Source organism: Drosophila innubila (genome assembly GCF_004354385.1).
Source record: "Drosophila innubila isolate TH190305 chromosome 3L unlocalized genomic scaffold, UK_Dinn_1.0 0_D_3L, whole genome shotgun sequence".
In the NCBI taxonomy this organism is placed as follows: Eukaryota; Metazoa; Arthropoda; class Insecta; order Diptera; family Drosophilidae; genus Drosophila; species Drosophila innubila.
The window spans coordinates 18686097-18711972 of record NW_022995376.1 but is presented as its reverse complement, the minus strand read 5'-3'; the positions used below and the strand labels follow the sequence as shown (position 1 = coordinate 18711972).

Here is a 25876-nt window from a genome sequence, read left to right as displayed (position 1 = left end):
TTTTGGACTGTCACTGCTGGGTCACACGCTCGTTGGATATTTTCATGCGAACGCTCGCTCGTCCGCTCGCTCAGTCTTCGCATTGTAATTGGCTTTTATTTCTATTTATTGTCCGAGTCGTGTGCGCATTTTGCCATTTTATTATTGCTTTTTTGGAAAAGAGCGCAAATGCATTTGTCTTATCACATTCAGCCTTTAACGTTATATATATATTTAGCCATTGTACGAGTATCTGCTGAGATGGAATCGCGTCTCATTTGGTTGGCTGCCAACTAAATGATTAATTAAAGCAGCCGTAAAAGTTTTGTGAACACAACTTCAACTAAAATATCTTCTTACATATGAAAGTTCATCATAAGTTTTTTATGCTTATAATGCGACTCGACAAGTTCAAGTCTGGAAAGTGCATGTTTTGCATGTCAGACATGTTTAAAGGAAGGAAAGGGGGATACAACCTGCCCCCTAAAGACAAAGTTCAATTGTCGGCACTACAGCAGCTCTGGGTGGAGGAAAACAGCCTGTGGTGCCTCATCAGCCTCCCATTGTGCTGAAGTGGTAGGTCAAGTTGTTGCTGCTGCTGCGGTTGCTACTGTGTTGCTTCTGTGATTGCTGCCGCTGTTCATCAAGTTCATTCCACTTGGCATTAAGGCAGCGCCAAAGAAACAATTTCAAGAATGCAGCGACTCGGCACTGACAGTGAGTTGTGGATCTGTTTATAGCTAGTCGGCATTTAAGTGCTTCTCTACATAGTTGTGTCTGCCAGGTCTGTGCCTACCAGCTAATTAATTGTTGTATACTATCTCAGGTTACGCATACGCCATGCATATCAATCATACGGCCCGTGGTACGAGGTGACCTTGGAAAAACTGCAGCCAAAGTCTAATAATTTCAATAAATTCTTCAACTATTATTCTAATAATAAATACATAATTAAGCTGCCAGGGAACATTGATATTTGACCTTTGATGATTGTGTGCGTGACTGTGTTTGTAGCGGGATGAGGGCGGAGTTATGAGTGCTGAGCCAGTAATTACAGCAACATGGCAACACATACAAAAGCGTGCTAGACAATAACAATAACAACAACAACAACAACACCAACAACAACATGTACAACAGCAACTGGATAACAATAGCTCCAGTTGAAGGAACATAACACATAAAAAAATCGAAACAACAACGAATATTGTTATCACGAGCAGAAGAGGGAATGTACCTACAATACGAACTGCGTCCTTATTAAAGTTGATTGACAGGATATAGACGAGGCAAGGAACGACTTATGCAGCAAAGTGGGAGGGGAACGGCAATGCTGGTGGCACTGTGCATGCCATTAATCGAACGCACACACGTGTGGCACGTTGGCAAACCTAATCATTACATTTATTACTCTATACACCCGTTAGGCGTTTATCGATTTGACTGCCGAATTGTCTAAAATGGTTTATGCATATTTTATAGACTCAGCTCACTTCTTATTGATTGTATGCTCCCAGTCGCTGCACAGTTGGGCGCACAATAAAATTGCATCAACATTTATGTACACTTCACAAGGGGGCAACCAACAGTATTTATAACAAAAAAAAAAACAATTTGTGGCAAGCAGCTGGCAATCCAAAAATCTTTTTCCACTTGTACATATCAACAAGGACACGCACACGCTCCGCGGGCAACGCGCAACGAATAGCGCCAACAACAGGACTGATTTGATGGGTCTGTCTGCCCTTTTTTAATTCCCATTACAGGAGCCCATGGCACTGACGCTGTTTTTGTTTATCGCTGCGCTGACTTCTCATACCATTTGTTGTTCTTGTTCTTGTTGTTGATGTCGGCATTTTTCGTCGTCAGGATGCGGACACCGCAACCCACTGCATTGCCACTCCAGCGGTTGACATTGTAGAGTCATGCGCAATGTCCAAGTGGTTGCTGTACTCGCTAGCTAACGGTTTTTTATTTTAAACGTATAAATTCATAATTTTTACGCTGAATGTTTCAAATTTAAATTCAACTTTCAATTCTGTGCAATTAATTCGATATTAGCGCCAATATGCTTATCGATATGTGTGTAACGGAAATTTTGATCGCGCCGGCGTTGCCACTAAGTCAACACCTGTTGCGCTTTCGGTGGGGCAATACAATTTAACAGCTGCTCGATCGAAAGTTAGGTAATTTGTATTCTTTGTCTTTAACTTTGAGATAGCAATGGCTTTTCGTTTTGTGGGTAAAACTTGCAGCAGTTTGCTGCAACGAAGTGCATGTGGCACAACAACTGCCGGAGTGCAATGTAGTCGCACTCTGGCGCATTATCCAATCAACGATGCCATGTTTGGCATGGACGAAGAACGCCAAAAGTTAAGAGAGATCGCCTTCAATTTCTTTCAAAAGGAACTTGCCCCACATGCTTACGAGATTGACAAGTTGGATAAGTTCAAGTGAGTATTTTTAAATGCTATGTCCGGTAAAGATTTAAATAAGATTTGAAATTATAACAGGGATTTGCGTTCGTTCTGGCGTAAAATGGGTGAACTGGGATTCCTTGGCATCACGGCGGAACCGGAATACGGCGGCACAGGTGGCAGTTACTTGGACCATTGCATAATTATGGAGGAGATTTCAAGGTGAAAGAACCTATGGAATAGAGATAAAAGTTCTAAAACTACTATTAATTATCTATGCATACATATAGAGCGGCTGGTGGCGTAGCACTTTCTTACGGCGCACATTCAAATCTGTGCATCAATCAGCTAACCAAGAACGGCACACCTGAGCAAAAGGCAAAGTATCTGCCCAAACTGTGCAGCGGCGAGCACGTGGGTGGATTGGCTATGTCAGAGCCTAGCGCTGGCTCCGATGTCGTCTCAATGAAGATGCGGGCGGAGCGTAAAGGAGATTACTATGTGCTTAATGGTTCGAAATTCTGGATTACCAATGGCTCCGATGCCCAAACCCTGATCGTGTATGCCAAAACGGGTGCCAGTGGTGTCCCTGATAGACACGGAATTACCGCCTTCATTATTGAAACCGATTGGGAGGGCTTCAGCGTGGCCCAAAAGCTAGATAAATTGGGCATGCGTGGCAGCAGCACTTGTGAGCTTGTCTTCCAGGACGTTAAAGTGCCCGCCAAGAATATTCTAGGCCAGGAGAACAAGGGTGTCTACGTCTTGATGTCAGGTTTGGACTACGAACGTCTGGTTCTGGCTGCCGGACCAGTGGGTCTCATGCAGGCAGCTTGTGATGTCGCATTTGACTACGCCCATCAGCGTAAACAAATGAATAGCCTGATTGGCGAGTTTCAGCTTATCCAGGGCAAGATGGCCGATATGTACACCACTCTGAGCGCTTGCCGCAGTTACCTGTACTCTGTAGCAAGATCCTGCGAGGCAGGAGTACGTAGCAGCAAAGACTGTGCCGGTGTCATATTGTACAACGCTGAAAAAGCAACCCAAGTGGCTTTGGATGCCATTCAAATCCTTGGCGGCAACGGCTACATCAATGATAATCCCACAGGACGCATTTTGCGTGATGCCAAACTGTATGAGATTGGTGCTGGAACTTCAGAGATTAGACGCTGGCTTATTGGACGCGAATTGAATAAGGAGTACAAGTAATCCACATTCTAATGGAAGAACGATCGTGGCAATATTATGATATGGATTTTGAACTATATTTACTCTCTAACAGACTATTTGTTGCATTTATTTTTTTAACGATCTTTTCGTAAAATATATATATATATATATACACTGTACTATGTTTAACTGATAGCTTTTCCCCCCAACTCAATTGATATTTAAATTTTTTAGCTCAATCCTTCCACAAACTTCCGACCAAGTTATAAATATTGTTAAGATATTGTTTTTATTAATTTACAAAAAAATACACAATTCATGAATGCAAATACGTATACACGACGATTCACTTATGTACTCGTATGTATATACAAAACGAAATCAGAAATTATGATTACATTGAAAGGGGAAATCCATAAAACAATGTTTACGTACAAAGATTATTTAAGAACTTAAATCTAAGTTATGTGAACAACAAAATGTTTATGCGCACTTAACTATGAATTGGCGCTGATTTAACTAAAAATGTCATTAACTTTTAGTTTATAGGTGCGCAGTAATAAATTGCATTGATCTAACAACAAATCGAATGAATCCAATTTGTAATTTATACGGTTTTGTGTTACGTTTAAAGGTTACGAATATTTTTTGTTGATTTGCTTAGGTTTCGTTTGATTAGTACAATGTTTAATTATGTATGTGTGTGTGTATGGCTTAATCGTGCATTAGGCGGCGATTCCGACGGATATTAATGTGAATAATATATTGGCAATAAATTGGCAGATAAACACATACACAAAACTAACAACAAATTACAAGATTACAATTAAAAACATAGAAAAAGAAAAGCAGAAATCGTAAGCGATTATTACGTTAAAGTTAGAGCGTGTGTGTATATAAGGTATGTGGGTAAATATATTTATATATATAGACATAGTTTTGCTAGTGGCTAATTATAATTAAATGTTAAATTATTACTATTAGTATGTATGTAAATGTTAAAAGCACATTTGGCAAACATCATCGTTTCGTTTCGATTACATTCTTAGCTCCAACTTATTCAAGGCGAAAACTGTGCTTCTCCGTCTTCGTCTCGGATCGCGATTCCGTTGTTGTTGTAAACGATTTGCGCTCCATGACGCGCTGTGTCATCGAGGTCAGACGCTCGGAGCCCTGTTGATCGACAATGCTCAACTTGCCGCCATCCGTGTTGAGAGTCATCTGTGAGAAGCTCGACTCCAGAGGCTGGGCGAGGGCCATTTCACTGCTGCTGATGTTGCTGCTGTTGTTGGCCGACTTGTCAAAGTTGCGCGTCTCGTATCTGCTGAAGAAAAAATTAGTTTGAGGAGAAAGTCTAGTAATAGCTTAGTGGGTTGACTTACCTAGATGTGTAACCCTCGTAGTTCTGGCCAGGATAGGCATTGCCTGCAGCTAGTTGCACTACACCGCCCTGGCCAAAGGTTTTCTCATGTAGATCCTTCACACACGCCTCCAGATTACGATTCACCGTGGGCTTCTGTGGTGGTGGCGGTGGAACAACAGGCGCGGATGTTGAGGAGTTTTGCGTTTTAGTGCTGGACGTTTCAAAGCTATGCTGGTAGTTGGTATTAGTGGGTGTTGTGGATGCGAAACCATTGCTGCCACCTGCACCACCTGCCACTGGACTGCCAGGATAGGGGCGTGGCACAGCATTGGCGGTTAATTTGGGATTAGAGCGAAAACTGTGGCCCGACGTTGCCGTTTGCATGTTAGAAATGGTAGTTGACAACGGCGGCGGTGGTGGTGGAAAATCTCCATTGACCTCATCTAATGGCGCATAATTGGCTGGCGGCGGTGAAACAGCGCCCGGATGATGGAAATGCTGTGGCTGCGGGCTGGCATAATTGTAATGATGCTTCTGCTGGCCACCACTGGCACCGGAGTAGTAGCTCGGTGAACTAGGCACATCACCCGACTGGGAGCCATAGTAAGCACCTCCGCGACCCAAAGTCTGTTAGGGTTAGCGTTAGAAAAAATAGAAGAAATTTTGTGGGTTAGACAAATTAGGGTTAGATCATTAGATCAGTTATAACTACAGTTACATCGAAACCGACACCGACACCAGGTGATAAATTCCGTCAGCTAATCAATGCCAATTTGTTGGTGCAGTCAAAAAATGCAACTAAAAACGAAATTGAGTAGAAAATCTGTTCATACATTGTTCTGGCTCTTGTTGAGCGTGCCATAGGCGTATTCCGTATCGCTTTCATCTGTGGTGAATCCCTGGGTATTCTTAGCATAACGTTGCGCCTGTCGCACATGCTTCAAACGTTGACGCGCCTCCTCCAATTCCTTCTCCTTGCGCAGGACAGCGGAGCGTGCATTAATCTCCTGCGCCATGCCATCCACCATCGATGTGTTGATCTTCAGTGAATGCTCCTCCTCGGCTTCTAGTCCTTGTTGAGCGGCATGTACCAGATTATCAGTGGACTTGATGACCGCATTACCAGCTGCCTGCAGGCGACGTCCAGCCTCCGAATTGGGATTCGATTTCACCTTGCAGGCAATCAGCAGTTGGGCTGTCGAGGCAGCCACCTGCTTGGCAGTGGAGATGAGCATCTCCTCAGTGCCAACACCACGCACCAGATTCTGTGCAGCTTCCACCAAACTATGTGTGGCTGCAGCCACAAGTCTTGCTGCCGAAATGAGACCCTCCGACCATTGGCCATCATCAGAGCTGGTCAGTGGTCGACGTGCCACCTTGCCCTGGTCAATTAACTCACGTTGAGCGGCATTTGCAGCCCGGACCAAAGCAGCTGAAGCAGCCATAATGCCCTTGGCAGCCTCCAAAATCATCTCATCGAACTTCATGTTCTCATCCAGCTCGATCTGTGTGAAAGATATTTAACAATTAGTAATTGCAAAGTAATTTGTTTGAATTAAATTGAGAAACAGCATAGCAAACACCATTTAATTTTAGTTTAGTTATTCGAAATTGATTTGATTTTTGGATTGTTTAGTAGAGTTTCAACAATCACAGTAATAATATGTTTGATTCCTGGGTGAACTTTTGAATGTAACAACCAAGAATATCAAACATATCTCACTGGAATCATTAGATGAGTAGGTAGTTGGTTGGTTGGGGTTGATTCGAATCTTTAATAGCTTACAAACTAAATGAGTTAAATATGTGACAACTGAGTGCGATTCGTGCAATTTCAAGTTGATTCATTTCGAGTTTAGTTAGTTTCATTTCACCATTCACATTCACCATTAAAAACAGATTACTTATACATATGTATTATTATATATCTGATCAGTTCTAACTAAACACACCTTAACATCAGCCTGACGACGTGGTCGTAACGATGCCAGCTTCTTGGCAGCCGCATCAATGGAAGCCGCCGCTCCCAACAGCTCGTTCTCAGCAATCACCGTGGGATCCTCGGGATCTATCCAGTCGGAGCCCTTCAACAAACGCGCCATAGCCACCAGATCCGTAACACATTTGGCCACACGACGCGATAAATGCATGCGATCATCTGCACTGCAATTGTGCAGAATGCCATTGAGTAGCTCCCTATAGGACTCCCCTACAGCGGTGCCTGCCTCCAAGGTGCGCACACGCAGCTCCTCTGTCTCGGCACAATTCCAGGCCACGGAGCGGCAGACAATCAACATGTCCGAGATGGCACGACGACCCAAATTGGCAGCGGCCACTATATCCGCCTGCAAATTGGAGGTGCCAGCGGCCACAGCCTTTGCGGTGGCAGCTGTAACGTTCATGGTGACACGGATCAGATCCTCGGGTCCCACCTGTTGGCTGCCAACGGGAGGAGGTGTCTGCATGGCCTGCAAAGAAGGAAAGATAATGTTAAAATCAATAAATACAAAATTCTTACTTTCGAAATGATGAAAAAATAATTACATTTTTATTTAAAATAATACAATAGCTATGTTTTCAATTAATATTATAAAAATATAAAAAACATTTATCCTTTTCCAGGTATCTCTGGAGTTTAAAAAAAAGAAGAATATTTTTCAACTCCTATCTCAAATTTGCGATCTCTGAAATTAACTTACGCGTATCTCCTGCGAAATGGCCTCCACAGTGGCTTCCATGGCACGTGTGCCACGTGTGTGCTCATCCTCCACAGCCTTGACGGTCTTCAACAGCGAGGAAACATTCAACACCATGACCTAAATTCAATTACAAAGTGTTTTGTATTTTTGGAAAGGGAGTAAAATGTTTGTGATTAATGCTTGATTTTTTTTTAATAGAAAGGATGATGATAAAGTATAGCTTAGCAGTAAAAACTACAAAACTACAGTGGCTACAAATTAAAAACTACAACTACATTTCGATGGCTTTGGCACTATTTACTTTATCCAATGTAACTTCTATAATAAATAAGGTATATAATTGAAACAAATCGGTGTACAACAATTTGCTGTCGATTACAATATGAATTTTATTCGAGAGAAATTGGACAAAGATAATGCATTCTAGACAACATTCATTAAAATGGGGAACTTGTAGATGTTATGGAGAGCAAATATAGATACGTATACATATATATATATATCGTATTTAAGCTTGTGTGATCCCGAAAAACACTACTAAAAAAAACCGTGGACTTTTGCAGTATGACAAAAATTTAAGTAATAAATACTATTTATTGGGAAGAGTTGGGATTTAATATCTGTATAATAATTTTATAATTTTAAAAAATTTGAATGCACATTTAGCGTTTTCTAATAACCCTTAACTGCTATAGAAGTTTGCTACACCAACGCATCCACAAGTTTTACAAAGTTTTCCTTAATTGAATTCAAAGTGTCATAATGTATTGAATTAATATTTTGATTATTTAGGTTTTTTTTTCTATGCATTGATTAATGTAATGTTAAATAAGAATTTCGTCAAAGTTTCCAAATAGCCCCCCTAATGACTCATGATTCCATTGCTGACTGAGGCTGTCGCTGCCGCTGCTGCCGTCGCTACTGCGGGGGGCGTTTGTCTGTGTGTGTTAGTTTCTGTATTGGCGCTGGCAGCCGATTGGCAAACGTCTTGAAGCGTCTGCTTTATGTTGTTGTTGTTGTTGTTGTTGAGATGTGGGTGTGCATGGTATTTTTGATTTTGAGAGTTTATCGAGTTCGACAAACGACAATGATATCGATTGATTGATTTTAATGCATGTTCATTTCGATAGGCAGTTTTGTTCGTTGCATAATTCCACAGCGAGCGCAGCGCATGAAGAGAGTGTGGAGAGCGTTTGTTTTTTGTACAATTTATGAGAGTATTTTTATTGTTTATATGTGTATGTGTGTGTATGGGAAGAGATAAGAGCAGAGACGTCGAACGCACACAAATTAGCAAAAACGAAAACGAAAATATACAAAAATTTATGGATTTTTTCTTTTTACAAATGTTGCTTATCTTCAGGAGGGTGGTTCAGTGATTTTGGGTGGTGGTGGATCGACAAAGAGAACGAGTGGGAGAGAGTGGGACAGCGGGCGCAGCGAATGCATGCAGAGCGGCGAATAGGGTGGGTGGATGATTGACCAAAGAGTTGGAGAGAGCTGACAAACTGTATGAATGTGTGTTTGGGGGCTGTTTATACAAAATGTACACATTTATATGCATTTGTGTGTGTGTGTGTTTTTGTGGGTTCGTTTATTTGTGTTGGTTAAACATTGAAAACATTAATAACATTTAAAACAAACATCAGCAGCAGCAACAGCAACGAGGAGAAGAGAGCAAGAGAGTGAGAGAGATGAAAATGAGCAACTGCAGCAGTCGAGATGAGTTTTTTGGGGCTCGTTTTTTGTGCAACAACAGCAACAGCAAAAGGGAAATTTTAAATCAGTTTTTTTTTTTCTTAAAAGTAAATATTAAATGAGTGCCAAAGCCATTTTACGATTATTGTATTTACGAAATGTTTCATAACGCCACAAACAACATTTATGTATGCGTATGAGTCTGGGTTTATTTTTTAAGTTGTTTTTAATAATAGATAAAATACACAAAAAAAATTAAGTAATAAAAAATATCCTAACTATTCTCTGTACTTTCGAAATTGGTTAAAAATATACAAAAGCTTTAATTAAAATGTTGCAAAACAGGCAGCATTACATTTTCATCGGGAAATTCATTTGCATAAATTATCCTCTATTATACTTCCTAATTTCCTATTTTGCTAATCTCAAAAAAGTAACCTCAACCACAATTAAGGTAAGTTACAATTTTGTGAGTGAGGTGGGAAAAAAAAATACCATAAATAAATGCCTAAAAATATTATACACTAAATTAAAAAGCCACAACAACGAAAGCTTCACAGCAAAAAGATTTTTGAGAGTGTATCAAAGAACTAAAGAGAGAGTTTAAGAGACGTAAGGAAAAAGTACAAGAATTTGAGACTTACCCTGGCACTCTCCTTAAGATCCTGCATGGAGGGATCATGGATGGGTTTGCCCGAGGCCAACTTGGTGCAATTGATCAAATCGCCCAGAGCAGAGGCCACATCCTTGACAGCGTTGATGACCATGACCTGTGAGTCAGGTTGCGAGGAGCCCAAGGAGCAGGCGCCACGTTTAACGGCCTCAGCAAGTTGAGCTAAGGATTAAAGAGAATATGGATGAGTATCTTGATAGAACATCTAAAGGGGTATATATCAATATCAAAAATATATAACCACATAGAATTGATTGATATATAAATATTTTATCAACAATTGCAATAAGCTAACCCTTAAGAATACTCACTTATGGTGGAGACGGCATTCTGTGCCGCATTCGCCAGCTGATCCTGTGTGCCGGCAGCTCCAGTTACCAGCACCTTGGTGTCCTCCACCAGAGCCTTGGCCGTCTGCAAGATGTGCTCTCGATGATCGGCAAAGCTGCCATCGCCATCGGAGTGAAGTGTGCCGGCGGTGGCAAACATAATGGTCGTGTCCAGATCTCCAATGATGCCGGATACGGTGTGGGCAGCATTAATGCAGGCCTGGGTGCCGCGAGAGCCAGCCTGGAGGGCGGCCAGCACTTGGGCCACCTTCTCGGATACATCGCGAGCATTGCGAGCAATCTCCTTCTGGGCACTGGCATCGTTGGGACTGGCGCCTCCAGCCGAGGACTGTATCATGGCACTGACAGAACGTCCCAAATCAATAACAGTGCTGCGAATGCGCATGGCAACATCTGGCGATGTGGTTGTGGTGCTCGCACCCACCGAATCCTGGGTGAGCTGCTGATAATGTTGGGTCATATCCACGGCCAGCTGAGGAAGAGCTGCGGGTTCAACGCTGCTCTTGGCATTGATCTCGTTGCCCAGACGGGCAATCTCCTTGGCGGTGGCCACCATCCTGGTCTGATAGCCCACAAACGTGTCCGAGTAGGAGGCGTTCAACAGAGATTGCCTCTTGTCGGTCAATCTGGTGATGGCACGATTCACTTGCTCCATGAGACCCGTGACGATGCCCGTCTCGGCATTGATCTTCTCCACGGTTTGCTGCAACTCCTGAATGGCCTCCCGAGTGCCATCGATGGACTCGTCGAGGCGTGGATGGGCGTGGGTGGCTCGGGGATTACCAGCTGAATCCTTGGCGGATTGCACCAATGTAATCGCACTCTCCACAACGGACTTGGTCTGATTGATCAACGACATCTGCTGCTGGCTGTGCACAATGTGGGTGCAGGCACCGATAGCACCATTCACCATGGGCACCACATACCGGGAGATCTCCCCCACAGTGTGTCCCAGTTGCTCGGCATTGTTCTTTCCCGCAACACGTATGGGTTCCAACTTGTCCAGAAGTTCCGCTGCAGAGTTCAATGTCTGCCCACTGAATCCATGTAGATTGTTATCCCGACGGCGGCTCAATCCCTGAGCATTGACGGCCAAGGCGCAGCTGTCCAACTCCCGGGTGCAGGTGCCCAGAGTGTGGAGCACCTGTTCACACTGTGCCTGTCCAGGCGCTTTGTCGCGTATGTTGTCCACCAGACGCTTCACGGACTCGGAAACTGGTGTGGAGTGCATGGAGAGCTGTTGCCAGACAGGCGGATTATCTGGTTGCAGGGCCAGAGATTTGGCAGCCTTGACCATCTCGACAACGCCATCGATGACGCCACGTCCAGCCTGAATCACGGGCTCCTGAGCCTTGCGGCCCTCGGCACTGATCTTGGCCGGAATGGATATGAATTCCGGACTGGAGGCATATTGACGCACTGCCTTAACGGCCTCCAGGAGCGGTTCAACGAGACGCTCCCGACTGCCACCAGTGGGATGCTCCTCAATAGCCTTAATATCCTGGACAAGATCCGAAGTGGCCGTCGCCACCTGCTTGGCCAGCACAATGAACTCATTCTTGGCCACGGGATTATTGGTATTCATGCTCGCCTGTCGACAGATGGAGCAGAGGTAACTCGTGTGCTTGGCAATCACCGTCAAGGCAGAGATCATCTGTGGTTTTCCCGACTGGGCACTGCTCACAATATCGCAATGCTGACGGATTCCCTGATAGGCCCACGTCAACTGCGCCTGATCGATAATTCCGGCACGTCCAGCGACACTGCTAGGATGTGAGACAGCAATCAGATACGCCGCCTGGGAGGAGCTCTCGATGAGTCCCTGTATGGAGTCATTAACGTTGTTCACCGACTGACTAAACTCCACGTGCTGCGATTGTTTCGCATTGTTGATCATCTCCGAGATGGCGTAACCCAAATTCCTCGACTTGGATGTCGCCTGCTCCACACAATCAAAGTATCCCTGCTCGTTCACCGGCTCATGGGGATAGTCCAACATGAGACGCAGTGCCTCAATGTTGCGCATGGCATTGTCGCATTCCTTTTGACCTGGTGCCGACTGTATGCTGGCATCCACCAACTGATTAATGCTCTCCGTGACACTTCTGGCGGCGGCATGCAACAGATTCTTTGCATTCGGCTGGCCAGGATCGGCAGCAATGGACTTGGCAGTGGACAGCAGCGAACACGACTGCGTGGACACATTCCGTAGGCACTCGATCATCTGGGAGCGCACAGGTTCATCGGTTTGGGTTTGTCCCGCCATCTGCATGCTCACCGACAACAGATCCCTGTAGTTGGCCGCAAAGTGTTGACTACTGTCCGCCAGCTGGGCAGGACTTGCATACGATTGCACAATCTGTCCACCAGCGCTGCTCAGTTGCTCCGCGACCTGTTTCAGCTCCGACTGCAGCTCGGCATAGGGACGATTGGACGGAGGGAACTCGCTGACCGACAAAATCTCGCTGAGATCGCTCACATTGCGCAATGCGGCGTCCACCTCACGCTGGCCGGGAATACAGTCCACAGTGCGTGACAAAGCGCCCGTTACATCTCGTCCAGCTTGGGTGAGAGCTTGAGGATCAGAGACGCCCTGGAGCGTGCGTTGGGCCTGCTCAATGAGCTGCGCCGAACTGGTCACCACATCATCCGCACAGTCAATGATCGCCGGGTTCTGTGTGGTCGCTGCCACGCCGTGCACGCTCTTGGTGAAGTCTCCCAAAGCCAATGCGGTGTCCCGTCCAGCGGCGCCTGCATAGCTGCGTTGGCCCTGCAGCACCGAGCTGAGCAACTGGCTCAAAGCGATGCCCACATTCTTGGCCGACTTGCGCAAATCATCGGCGGTATTTTCCACCGTGTCGCCGGGCAGCGGACGCAGTTGACCCGCCAAGGCCGCCTGGCGTGTATCGTCCAGCACATGGTGGAGTTTACGCACCGCTTCCAATGCGGATTCCAGCTCCTGACCGCCACAGGCATCACGTGCCCGCTGCGCCACCGAATGCAAAGCGGATACACTTTGGCCCAGATGCAGGGCACACTTGGAAAGCTGTGCCGCGGAGGGAATATCGGTGACAGTTGGCTGCAAGGCACGCGATGACTTGGACACTTGGAGAGCCGGTTCAATGAACTGTTCCGCCGCCTCGATAAGATTCAGCTGAGCATTTGCATCATCCGGCTGAGCACGCGTCGTTTTAAGAGAGGTGACCAATCGTGGAATCGTATCCGCCACACGTTTGCAATCCTGCAATAGCGACTCCTTCGTCTGATGATCCTGGCTGTGCTGCACCGCATTCTGGGCAGCCGAAATGCACTGAGTTGCCGCCGTGGCTGCCTGCTTGGAACAGAATTCCAAACGCTGGATGAGATCACGTTTCATGGCCGGTGTATTGGCTGCACTTGTGGTAATCTCACGCAGCTCCTCGGCAGCACGACGCAGTGCGTTCTGATTGTCCGAATCATGGGGATTGGAGGAGCACAGACGTGCCGCCTCCACCAACTTGGCGGTGGCATCGGCCAACTGCTTGGCGGCCGACAGCAGACGTCGCTGCATATCCGCATCCTCCTGCTGATCCGCCTCCCCCTTGATGCTCTGTATCAACTGGGCTGTCGTCTGTCCCAAGGTGCGGGCATGACGCACCATTTCCTGGGGATCATTGGTGGACACCAAGATGTCCGTGCCAATGATGACATTCTCAACGGGACTCAACTCTTGGCTGGTGCGATTCGCCTGCTCCCGTGTGCTCAGCTTAACGTGCTCCAGCATCTCCATTAGACTCTTGGAAACATCCCGAGCCGCAGCCACCAGATCTGCCTTTAATTTGGGATCATTGCTCGCCTCGTTGCACACCTCGCATAGGGAATTCACAGCTCTTGCCACATTCCTGGCCGCCGCCTCCAGTTGCTCCCGACAGGCGGCATTATGCAGAGTTGGAGCCACAACCTTGGCACAGGCCACGAGCTGACTGGTGGCCAGGGCACATTGGCTGGCAGCTCCAATGACGCGATTACGTGCCTGATCATCCTCACAGCTGGCGGCAATGTTCTTGGCCCGCAACACCAAAGCCGCCGTTGTATTGGCCACTGCCTTGGCCAAGGCCAACAACATATCATGCAGATCCCGATTCTCTGGTGCCTCCTCTTCGGCAATGGTGCTCAGCACATGGGAAGTGGCCTCGCCCACACGACTGGCTGCGTTGATGAGATGCTGTGGTGGTTCCTTGCTCTCCGGCTCAGCAGCCTTGAGAAGATCACTGAAGGCGTTGCACAAATTGCGAGCTGCCTCCAACAATTGATCGCCATTCGAATCGTTCTCCATGAGGGCGGCAATCAGACGCACCTCCTTGGTCACCTCGGGTATGGTTTGGGCAATTTGCGATACAGACGCTGAGATGGCTTCCGTATCCACTTCATCCGGCTGCGATGCTGTAATAATCTGAGCTGTGGCTGCACTCATGGTGGCAACATGTGAGCTGACCGCCTGCTTGGAGGTGTCCAGCGTATTCTCGCGCCACTCGATGGAGCGCATATCGTTGCCCAGCTCCTGAATGGGTGCCTGTCAAGAAATTAAAGATTAAGTAGAGAAATAATAGAGTTTCTCCGCATACAAGACTCACCTTGGTGCGCAGCTCTTCGTCAGCGCGTATCAAGACATCCTGGCCAGCTGATATATAGCCAAATAAAGCACGTTGCGGCTCCGTTAGATTCACAGAACTAATGTGTACCTCCTTAGTCTAAAGAGGAAAGAATTCCGTAATAATAAAAATAATTTAATACATTCCATGATGTACACGTACTTTGTGAAACTTGGCATGACCGTTTTCTAAATATTCAAGATTTTATGCAGCATGTTAAAAGTTGGACGAGAGTTTACGAGTTACAGTTAGTTGAAAGTGTGGTTATGTTTAGTTTAATTTTGAGGTTATGGTGCAATGGCAAATTAGATAAAAATCGCATGAAATGAAATTCGGATATGCGTAATGTTACTCTTAAGTAGAGTGGGGGGAGCGAAGGAGGGCGTGGTCAACTTACCGTGGGCGGTTGATGCGCATGATTCACCTGACCGACAAAAGCTCCATACTGCACGGTCTGTACCTCGTTCTGGGTAAAGGTGCGCTCACCTATGGTATTATCCACAAGGATCAAAGTAAAAATCAAAATTACCATAAGCAAATATGTAAATCAAAGAAAATACTAATAAAAATAAAGAAAATCTTAAAAAAAGAAACTGATTCAAGCTCCTAAATATAATATATTCCCAATACATATGTATGGGATTACCCACAAGATTCAATCATTGACTAAATGTCAAAATTAACGGAAAGAAAAAAATTTAAACAAATATATATTACAATATATTCACAAGCTTTCACTATATTTTTTATCCCCTTTATTTATTTAATTAAAATTTAAAATATATTTAGTAAAAAAGCTGAAGCTAAAGTGCATATATTTTTAAATAGAAACCATTAGACGTACCGTCATAGGGCCGCATAATTCCCGGATGCGCCAGACTCTCCAAGTTGAGCTTCTCCACGCGATTCGTTTCGTGTTGTAAAAAGGTTGCCCTGTAAATAATAGATCCATCATTAGAATTGTTATTGATTTGGCCAACTCTTGGTCAACTTACTTGGATGGCGCTACAGATTCCTCTACCATGGTGGAACCCTCATCACCCTCGATACCAAAGTGATCCTTGGTTTGTTTCTTTTTCAATATAATATCGATATAACCAGCAATAAGCTGCACAATTTGCTCAGCTTCAGTAGTCTGAACCGAATAATATTGATTCGCATAGTCGCCAAAGTCCAGGGTAAAAGTATTCGGGGAGGCGCCCCAACGACGCACAGTGGTCAATGGCCAGGAGATGAGAATCTCCTTGGTGCGTTCATCCAGGCGCAGCACAGAGTCTTTGGTAACGCCCAAGAGACGCGGCACCAGCTTGTTCTTGCCATTCATCTTCTCCTTTACGAGGAAGAATGTAACACCATAGGTGGGGAGTTCCCGTGCCGTCTTGGTGTAGAGAACTTTGGCATCTATTTCCGATAGATCCGCATGACGTCTGTGCTCTGCAAAGACCTTCTTCTCAATGCTCTTCACTCGCACATACGATGTAGGCAGAAAGTCCTTCAAGCTAAGGAAGGAAGAGAAAATATGATATTAAAATAGAGATGGTGCTTTTTTTTGAGGTTTTAATTTAGGAACTTACTCCAAAAATCCGGGCTTGTGCTTGGTCTCGTTGTGTGGTCCGAATTGTATGTGCACTTGAATGCCAGCGAACTCACAAGCTAAAAAAAAAAACATGGAAAAAACGCAAAAATTAACAAGAATGAATGAATATCCCAAGAAACAACAAAGTAATAATGACCCAGCTTATCGAGAATTTGGGTATAAAAATATAAACGAGAAGAAAGAAGTTAAAGCTTACCCTTATCCTGTGTAACAGGATGTGTGCCATCAAGGATAGCATCCCTGGCCTGCACATAGAGCAGATTCAGCTGCACGGGATCCCTAGAATCGATGTTTTGATCCGAAAAGAAGAAACGACGACGCAAGAGCACCGTCTCCGACTCATCGATACCCTGTTCACGCAATGTGCGTCCCACATCAACCCAATTCACTAGAGAATAAAGAGAACAAGAGAAATAAAGAAATAAAATAAAGAGTTTTTTATGGACATCGCCAGTTGCAACTCACTTTCATCATCGGTTTTGAGTTTCTTGCGCAAACTTTCCATTTTGGCATCGCGATCCTTTTCGGTGAACTTGCGCTTCAAGGTGAGAGTGCCAAACTTGTTGTCGGGCAGATTCTCATTCTGCGCCTCGTTATCCTCGCGCACCAATCCGTACTCCTCATGATTGGTGATGCCAATCTTCGTGCAGATGACCACCATCAGCTGGGAAACAGGCTGCGAGTCATCGACCAGGATGGTCTTTACAGCGCCATCCAACATGCGAACACGTAGAGTGCGAAGTTTGCGACGATATTCGAGCGTGTCCTGATTGTGCAGGATATAGTAGCCCAGTGTGCGTCCCGCCTCCAGCCAGACGCCCTGCTGATTCTGCTCATCCGAAATAAAGAGTCCATATTCGCTGGCTGCAAAATTGAGAAAAATGATGCCACTTAGCTCGAAAGGATTTCTCTCTTGCATAAGGATCCATTACTCACGTTGTCCCTGCACCGCTTCGGCAAATTTATCGCGTATGATTTTACACGCATCGAAGACTGTGGTATTTGGTTGGAATTGTATGGTCTTGGTAACTCGACCACCTTCCAGCTGTATGCGCAGCGACAGTGTGGACATTTTCTTTGTGTCGTCCTCGTCTCGGTCTAAGGCTGACTTTTTGTCCTCCTAGTCCCAATCGTTTGCTTAAACTTAGTGTATTACGTGTAGAAATTGTAAAAGGCACTGCAAATGGGAAAAGAGAGAGACAAAGAGAAAGTGAGACATTGAGAACAGGCGTTATAAACATGAAATAAATGGCCGCTCAAGTGTTATAAATAGCGCAGACCAAAACAAGTAAGTTAGCTATAGTCAAGTTGCCGACTATAAGATACCCTTAACTCAATTAATATATATCTAAGAATTTTCAACTTCAAAGGTATAAAAATTACAGCACTTTGAAAACTTAAAACAGTCATTACTATCGTTATATTTATTCAATTATACTGCGAGTAAATAGGATGATTGATAATAATAAAAGAGAATATTCACCATCAAAGGGAGCGTTCTATCTTAAAAATAGTGGGTGTAGTGGAGCAAAACAAATTTGATATATGAACAGAAGGATAGACGAACATAGCTAGACTGACTGTTGTTGCTGCTTAAGAATATGTATACTTTCAGAGCCTGAAGCATCTGCTTCTCTATGCCACGAATACAATATACCCTTGTACTAAACGAGTAATGGGTATAAGCAGCAGTAGAGCCCAAAAACCGTAACCAAAACCACCCCCGAAGCAAGAGATAGCCGCATCAGGGCAGGACGGGGCATGCCACACCGGGGCAGCCACCACCCAAATACCAGACAAACGACAAAGTCGCTTCGCTGCTGATGAAAATCTTCTATACACACACACACACACACGCACACACACATAAAGGGGGCACTTCAGTTTCCAAATCAAAGCCAGGCCATTGTAGCTTGGGGTGACTTCTCCCCCCGCCGCTCTTTCTCTGCTCTCCCTCTGCCGCTGCCCCAGTCGTTCTTGTCATTATGCCAAGCAGCGACGTCGACGTCGACTTCAACGTCGCCGTCAGCGTCGATGTTTTAGCTTATTGTTGTTGCTCTGTTTCTCTAGCTGCGCCATTTTATGCGACATTAATGCCTGGATTTTTAGCTAAATTCAGTTAATGCCTCACTGCCTCTCTCCCCCTTTCCATGCTGTAATTGATTTTCTGTCGTCCTGTACCATCTACACCCGGGGGCAGGCAAAGTGTGTCAGGCCTACCCCCAAACCCAGAACACTATAGCATTATTTGCTTATGTAAAAATCGATAATTTGCACAGCTTATGTTTTGCTTTTTTTCTTTTTGTTAACGCTGATGTGAAGCAACCGGAAACACTTGAAATTTCCGGCAAAAAACTGACTGTCATAAACGCCAGGAGCGTAGGAGTAAAGCACACACATATACACAGAGGCATACACACTTTTATACACACACACTCACTGTTTAAATTTACTTTTTGTCACTTGGCAGAACACCGCCTGCTCCATATGGCGGCTTGATTGGAAGAAGAGGCGACAACAACGTCGCTGGCGGAATTATTATGGAGCACTGTTTGTTGGAGATGCACGTCTGCTGGCCACGATATCTGGCACGTAACTGAAAAAGGTTAACTCAAAATTGGACCAGCCTAGGGGATGCTGTGACGCTGCTGCTGGCGTCGACGTCGCTGTCAACGTCGACGTCAACGTTTACCAGTGTTAACCGCATTTTTTTCTGTCTGTCTGCTGCTGCTACCGTTTTGGGGTGACACGCACACGCACACGCACACACACACACACAGACAGAGAGCGCGACGAAGAGCGAGTGAAAGCACAAGAGACAGTGAGAGCGGCGCCTGCGCAGTGCTTAAGAAAGTTTACTCAAAGGGTGCAGCCGCATTACAAAGAGAAAACAATTCAACCCTAGACTTCTCGCTCACTTGCACACGCTCTCGCGCTCTCTCTTTGGCCGTTGTAGAGTTTACACGCCCGGCAACGGCAACGACGACTGAATGGCGCCAGCCGGCAAAGTGTTCACGTTCTGCGCAGCTTAAACGGAGTAAAGTGGCAGGGAGCACAGGAGCGTAATCTGATCGGAGTTTGAAACTGCACTGCGCGAAAATCCCTCGAATGCGCTCCTGTGTCGCAACTAGAGTTTGCTGCGCAGCGCTTTCAAAAACAAAATCTCATTAGTTTTGGAATGTTGTAAAATGCATAAATGCTTATTAAAATTATGTAATAATTTCTTAACTACTTAGCCTCTTATTCTATTACATAAATTGTAAAACAATCAGTTAATAATAATATGAAAATTGGTTAAAAAAAATCAAATTTTTGGAAAAATATTACATTTTTGTTGTACCATTATTTATTTTCAATATTCTCCATTAAAAATATTACAATTTTCAACATGACAGACAACTTTTCCAATTCTTTCCATAAATTGTTGAAAAATTAGCTAATTTTTAAAAAATAAAATATCATTTGTTTTGCCGCTTTGCCGCATTTTTTTCTTTTTGCTTACTCTCATGTAATTCAATATTCTACATTAATTCAATTAACTGTATGGCAACGCAAGTCTCCCCCAATACATAACCTCTAGATAAACACACACACACACAGACACACTGAGAATGTCACAGAAAATGGGAATTTAAATGGGATTCAGGATGTGACAGGCAATGTAGATGGATTTCATAGAGCGCAAAGACAAACAGTTTCAATGAATGAATGAAGAGCATACTGTAAACAAATAGACACGCATACATACATATATATAGATATATGTACATAAATATGTAGCTGATTTAAGCTTGATGTGAAGCCACAATGGATCCGCATGGGGCGTCATCATATTGCATTACAGCTGCCGCCTAAGGTTTCAATTGATGACTCTGTCAGCTTTCAACATGCCTATAAATGCGGCGTTCAATAATGGCCAATAAAATACACAAAATACAAGAAAAAAAAATTAAATGCGAATGGCAAATAAAAATGGATCCACACCTTCTACAAAAATGGTTTCTCCCAATGCAAATGTAATTTGGAGTTGCAATTCTCAAAGAACAAGCCAAAGTTGTTGTTGTAGCTGGAGCGGCACGAGCTCTCACTAATTGGCAACCACTTTTCGCTCGGAAGTCACACTGTGCTGCTAATGGACGTAATTTACTGCCAGCCAAGTTTCTTATGGGTCTAACTAATTAATTGACTCTGCCAGTTCCTGCAAATGTGTGTGTGTGTGTGTGTCCCTGTACCTATGAGCGTATGTGTGTATATGTGTGAATGTAATTTACAGCTCAAGTAAAATTCGTGAAATTATCATAAATTTAGAAAGTATGAAAATCATTTAATAAAACATATTTTTTATTAAAAAGATTTTCTTAAAACAAATTATTTCTTTTTTAATTATTATTGATATTTTGAAAATATTGATAAACAAATTTTCTATATTTTTCAGCTGGTTTATCATTCAAATTGCCTTCAAAAAGTATGCTATACATATACAGGACAATAGGAATCCATGGAAACTAAATCAGATTACTGAATAATTAGATAAAAATAATCTGTTTAAAGATTAATTTATAAATTCATATTTAAAATAAAACTGTTAAATACTTAAAAATGTCTTTAAATTTCGTTTACTTACTCTTCGTATTTATTTTTAGACACGCGGATGAATTGTTTTTAAGATTACGTTAATTTAGTACGGTTTTTTTATTGTTTGTTATCGGTTTTTGTTCAGAAGTTTTTCAAAAGGCACATGGCTTTTACCTTATGCTTATAAAGGCACACTTGGAGCGGGTGTCGTGTGTTGAAATTTGTGTGTGTTGTGTGTGTGTGTGTGTTAAGTGTTGTTTTAAAATGTAGTGTTTGTTTTTTTGTTGTTTGGTGTCGACGTTGTCTTTGAAGGCGTACGGGGTGAAGGGATTTTAAAAATCGTTGACTACGACGGCAGCACGCGACGATCGGAAGCCAAAGCGTGTGGCAAAAGGCAACTTTTGGCGGCTGCACGTCGAGCTGAGGCACGTTTGTGGTGTTGAAACTGCGGCACGGAGCGCGTCCTGCCCGTTTTTGTACAAGAAATTGTACGGAACCGAAATGGCAATCAAAAAACGTAAAAAATACACTAACAATTTTGGATCAGATTATAGAACTACTTCTTTGAATTCTTTCTGTCGATTAAAAAGTATCTTAAAAACGCTCGTAATTAACAAATAACGTTTAAAATGTGCGTCTAAAGGCTAAAAAACGTGTCTTGTATATTGTATATACGGTGTATATAATATAAGTTAATATCGATAAAAACGCGTAGTATAATTTCTTTTTCTTTTTTTTTGTTTTTTTGGTAACAAATCTAATATCGGTCTGTTATCTAAGGCAAATTATTGGTTGTGAGCCTAAGGCTCCTAATTCCTACTTAGTTCTACTAACTGTGCAGTTAAAAGGCAATGTTTAAGTTAAGTTTTACATTTAAGGCACACGACGAAAAACGTAGCAAATAAAAGTCGCGAATTTGAATCGAGTTTATTATAATCGTATAATGATAAGGCACTTATTAACGAACTACTCTGAACTGAAAGGCACGTTTGGCAATAAATAAACCGCAAGAAAACTTAACAAATTCTTTAACTGATTAACACAAGGCACAAAACGGTGAAATAACACTTGAACTTGTATCGTTTGAAGTTGATGTTGCAAGTTTTGGATGATGTCAGCGCTGGCGTGTCCTGCCCGATCGGAGGCTAGGCCTAGAATGATGTGCTACGCCGGCGACACATCGTGCGCTTCTGATGCAAAACATCATTCATGCCACAAGTCGTAAGCATTATGAAAATCAAGTTGGCGTCACATCGACGACCCGCTGGATGCTGTGCGCGCATGCTCCATGCCACAAGCTACATGCCACATGCCACAGAAGCTGCGCTGCTGCCACACATTGGATTTGAAATGATGCGTGCAAAAGGGATGCGAGAAGTAGAGTGCGGCAGATCAACCCAGATGGGAAGGGGGGAGTGAAATGAAGAGGGTGCACAGCACTTTGGCTGGCTTGTTCTTTTTTTATTTTTTGGGCAACCCCGCAACATGGCATATCCACCACCAACTGTGCCACCCAATGGGTGGGCCATGACCACCAATGGCTGTCTCGTTTCGCTGCTTATGTACAACAACGTTGGTTGTTGTTGTTGTTATTTTAGCTGCTGCCGCTGCTGCTAAGTTGTATAAATTGAGCAAGTGACTTGTTGTTGTTTATTTCAAAAGTTAACAAAAACTTTGCTCAAATCTGGTTAGTGTTTGATGCTGCGGGAGATCGCAGCAAAGTTTTAATTAGCCAGCTTGAAAACTGATTAATTGTAGTAGCCAGATTAAGTATACGCCGCATTTGCAGCCTGCCCCTAAAAGTAGACTCTGCTTTAGATAGTGACTGCTGCATATAGTCACAAGTTAGCAGCTTGCAACCCCGCCCCAAAATTGCAAAACTAAAGCAAACTCAAGACAATCGCAGCCGCCATGAAAAAAACTCAACTGGCGCGACTTGCTGTCGCCAATGCCTCCATTTTGTCTGGCCACATAAACTGTGTGTGTGCGGGCGGGTGTGTGTTTGTGTGTGTGGGTGTGTGTGTGTGTTGGTTGGAGCGTGTGCGTAGGAGTCCTGTTCGCAAGGAATCTGCACAGTTTACAATTTGCTTGTCTCGTTTTCCCCACAGTCAGCATAAAGTAGAATTTTTAATACCCGCACCTAAACACAACTAGAGTATGCACAACTTGAGCAGAGGTATGCATTGCATGGACAAGTATTAAATTGATTTCTAACGAAACATTAAGTCAAGTATAGTAAGTTGACTTCCTACGGGTATATTCTAGTCGAGCTCTTCTGCAACTCAAGCCGTTCTCTTTTGTTTCTGATTGCTTTTCTTGCTCAATTCCTGCTCCTGGTCCTGTGTCTGTCTTGTGTGTGCGGATTGTCGCGGCAAGAGGATAACAAAATGTCATGAGGCTGCGCCAATGTGGAGCCTTTTTATGTAATTTCCAGCAATTTTTATTTGTCATGGCGACCAGAAGAAAAAATGTCCTCAAAGTCGTATAAATAGCCAGAGGCAAAGGCATAAAAATTACGAATCCACTTGCAAAACTAAAGGGTCTACTGATATAGCCTATATAAGGTCAATGTAAATAATAAAAAGTTCCAAGCATTCAAATTGCTGATTTATTCTGAAATACCACTTGACAACACGGTCAAAGAAATAATAATAATAAAAAAGTTAATTTCATAACGTCTCCCCTAGTTTTTATATAAAAATTGAATCGAGTTTCAATATAAATGTAATTAAATGCGAAAGATCAATTAAAAATTAGATGACTATGAGAAAATCCAATGCTGTTTCATAATTTTTGAAATATGCTCAACTTCCAGAAACTGTAGATCCTTTAGGAACAAAACTTCTACGTAAAATTAAGCTACGTTTCATAATAATTGATGAAATTGCAAGGCAATTAGGATCTAGATATGTTATGTAAAAGAAACTGAAGCTACATTTCAAAATTATTTTAGAAAATATTTGATACTTTCAACAGTAAATTACCATATTATAATAAAATTCTACTTTAAAATGTTTTTAAAATAGTTTTCTACAAGATTTTATATTCTGTATCAAAGTGTCTTTAAAATCTCAAATGCCTGACCACTTTCCTTTTAATTTAACAACCGTAGCGTATTCAGCAGTTAGTCAGCAGTTAATCAAACAGCATCTTAGGTAGTTTTACAACCCATTAAAAAATAAAAGAAAAATCGTAAACTTTTTTAAAGAACTTTAGAGTTCTTTTTATTTTATAGATCCATTTATAATGTTATGCAGTCATCAGCTGAGAATGTTCTTATAAGCAGTTTATTCAGTGATTTAAATTGATTGAATCATCTCTTTCAACAATTAATTTGAATAAATTTCCCAAATTTTCTCCAAGCAGAACATTTGTATAATTTTCACTCACCTCAATTCGCAGTAGCCGAAAACAGTGCCAGTTTTGTGAATCAGATGCAGTTGATTTTTGTTAGTAAATAAATTATTAATGCGTTTTAGAAAGTTTTCGTGCTAATTGTTGTCGTTGTTTGTGTTTACTTCGTTGTTGTAGTTTTGGTTGTTTTTGTTATTCTTCTTTATTTCTTCTTGTAGTTGTTGCGGTTGTCGTTTCAGTATTTGTTTAAGAAATCTGTAAATAAAAGTGAGTATAACTATGAGTACGAGTGTGAGTACTTCTTTTGTAATATACATAAATCTTTCAACAGTCGTGGCAAATGCAGCACTCGAAGCAGACACTTTGTGGCAGCTTCAACGAGGCTGCAACACACGCAATGCAACGCACTCAAAACTCAACGCATTTTTCCTGTTTTAATTTTCCATATTAGCAAGAAGAGAAGTTGCAGTTGCAGTTGATGTCTGGATACGAGAATCCATGCTGAATGCACATATATGGCAATTTGTTGGCATTGTGGTTAATGCCACCAAGAAGACAGCAACTACGGCAGCCGGAGTTGCCACAAATGTGCATAGATAGATGTTGAAGCTAAAGAATGTTGCACCAGACTTTTCCATTAGCGCAATCCGAATGCGAGTTTTGTTTATAAAAATCAATCAACACCCAAAAGCCCAAAAGCTGAACAAAAGCGTGTAACACGCTGCTGACCAAAATAGGCCGAGGCCAAGACAGAGCCAGGCCAACAAGGAGCTGTTGCAGCTGGCCAAGAATGCGGCTCCGACTGTGCTCCGACCATTAACAAGACAGCCAACAAATAAGAGAGTCAAGAAAGTAAGTTTATCCACAGCACGTCGAAGATTTGATACTCTCGCAAAGCCCTGCATTAAATATTTTATATCTTAAGAAATACAAGATTCTTTCATTTTCGAATGATCGTCCCAAATATATGATAATCCAGTTCGATTCATACCAAATTAGGTCAGAGTTTGTGACTCAATACCAAATGTATAATCTGCGAGTTTAGTTAAGATATCTTACGAAACAACAAAGTTTTTCATACTTAAGGTTAATTTTAACCGTAATAATTTGATATTGTGGTCAATATCATTACAGGTAACAAAAAAGTTATATCGACTCAACACAAATATATATAAAATAATTTATGGGGTATGCGTTACAACTTTCATACCGTCTGCAAGGGTATAAACAAAGGAGTATGAGTTGTGGCGCATTCTTTGGTTCGACAGGTGCAATAAGAGCAGCCCTCAAACAGAAGACAAGAGTGCCAGTATTATTGTTGTCGCGTGGGCGATGCTACGATCTGTGGCATGCAACGTTGGCGGCCA

General features: G+C 43.1%; 2 protein-coding genes across 6 annotated transcripts in view; one reads left to right on the top strand and one right to left on the bottom strand.

Annotated features, from left to right (window-relative positions):
- The first annotated feature begins 2164 nt into the window (after positions 1–2164).
- On the top strand, positions 2165–4208 carry LOC117788299 (isovaleryl-CoA dehydrogenase, mitochondrial). Its single transcript, XM_034627030.1, has 3 exons — positions 2165–2432; positions 2493–2618; positions 2687–4208. Exons 1-3 carry the CDS (start codon positions 2203–2205, stop codon positions 3606–3608), a joined length of 1278 nt encoding a protein of 425 aa, XP_034482921.1. The 5' UTR covers positions 2165–2202; the 3' UTR covers positions 3609–4208.
- The window catches only part of LOC117788298 (talin-2), a 32593-nt gene continuing 10558 nt past the window's right edge, over positions 3842–25876 (bottom strand). For 2 of the 5 annotated variants that reach the window (XM_034627025.1, XM_034627026.1), the window contains exons 2-17: positions 24546–24764; positions 17517–17757; positions 17046–17444; positions 16777–16968; positions 16558–16636; positions 15979–16482; positions 15828–15916; positions 15381–15469; positions 14966–15082; positions 10314–14904; positions 9974–10164; positions 7632–7748; positions 6885–7400; positions 5766–6437; positions 4952–5559; positions 3842–4893 (exon numbers count right to left, since the gene is read on the bottom strand). In XM_034627025.1, coding sequence (XP_034482916.1) covers positions 4626–4893; positions 4952–5559; positions 5766–6437; positions 6885–7400; positions 7632–7748; positions 9974–10164; positions 10314–14904; positions 14966–15082; positions 15381–15469; positions 15828–15916; positions 15979–16482; positions 16558–16636; positions 16777–16968; positions 17046–17444; positions 17517–17652 — 8568 coding nt within the window. In that variant the 5' untranslated portion in view covers positions 17653–17757; positions 24546–24764 and the 3' untranslated portion in view covers positions 3842–4625. Of the gene's footprint in view, positions 4894–4951; positions 5560–5765; positions 6438–6884; positions 7401–7631; positions 7749–7827; positions 8632–9973; positions 10165–10313; positions 14905–14965; positions 15083–15380; positions 15470–15827; positions 15917–15978; positions 16483–16557; positions 16637–16776; positions 16969–17045; positions 17445–17516; positions 17758–24545; positions 24765–25876 lie in introns of those variants that run through there. The other 3 variants (XM_034627027.1, XM_034627028.1, XM_034627029.1) reach the window with 3 other exon arrangements.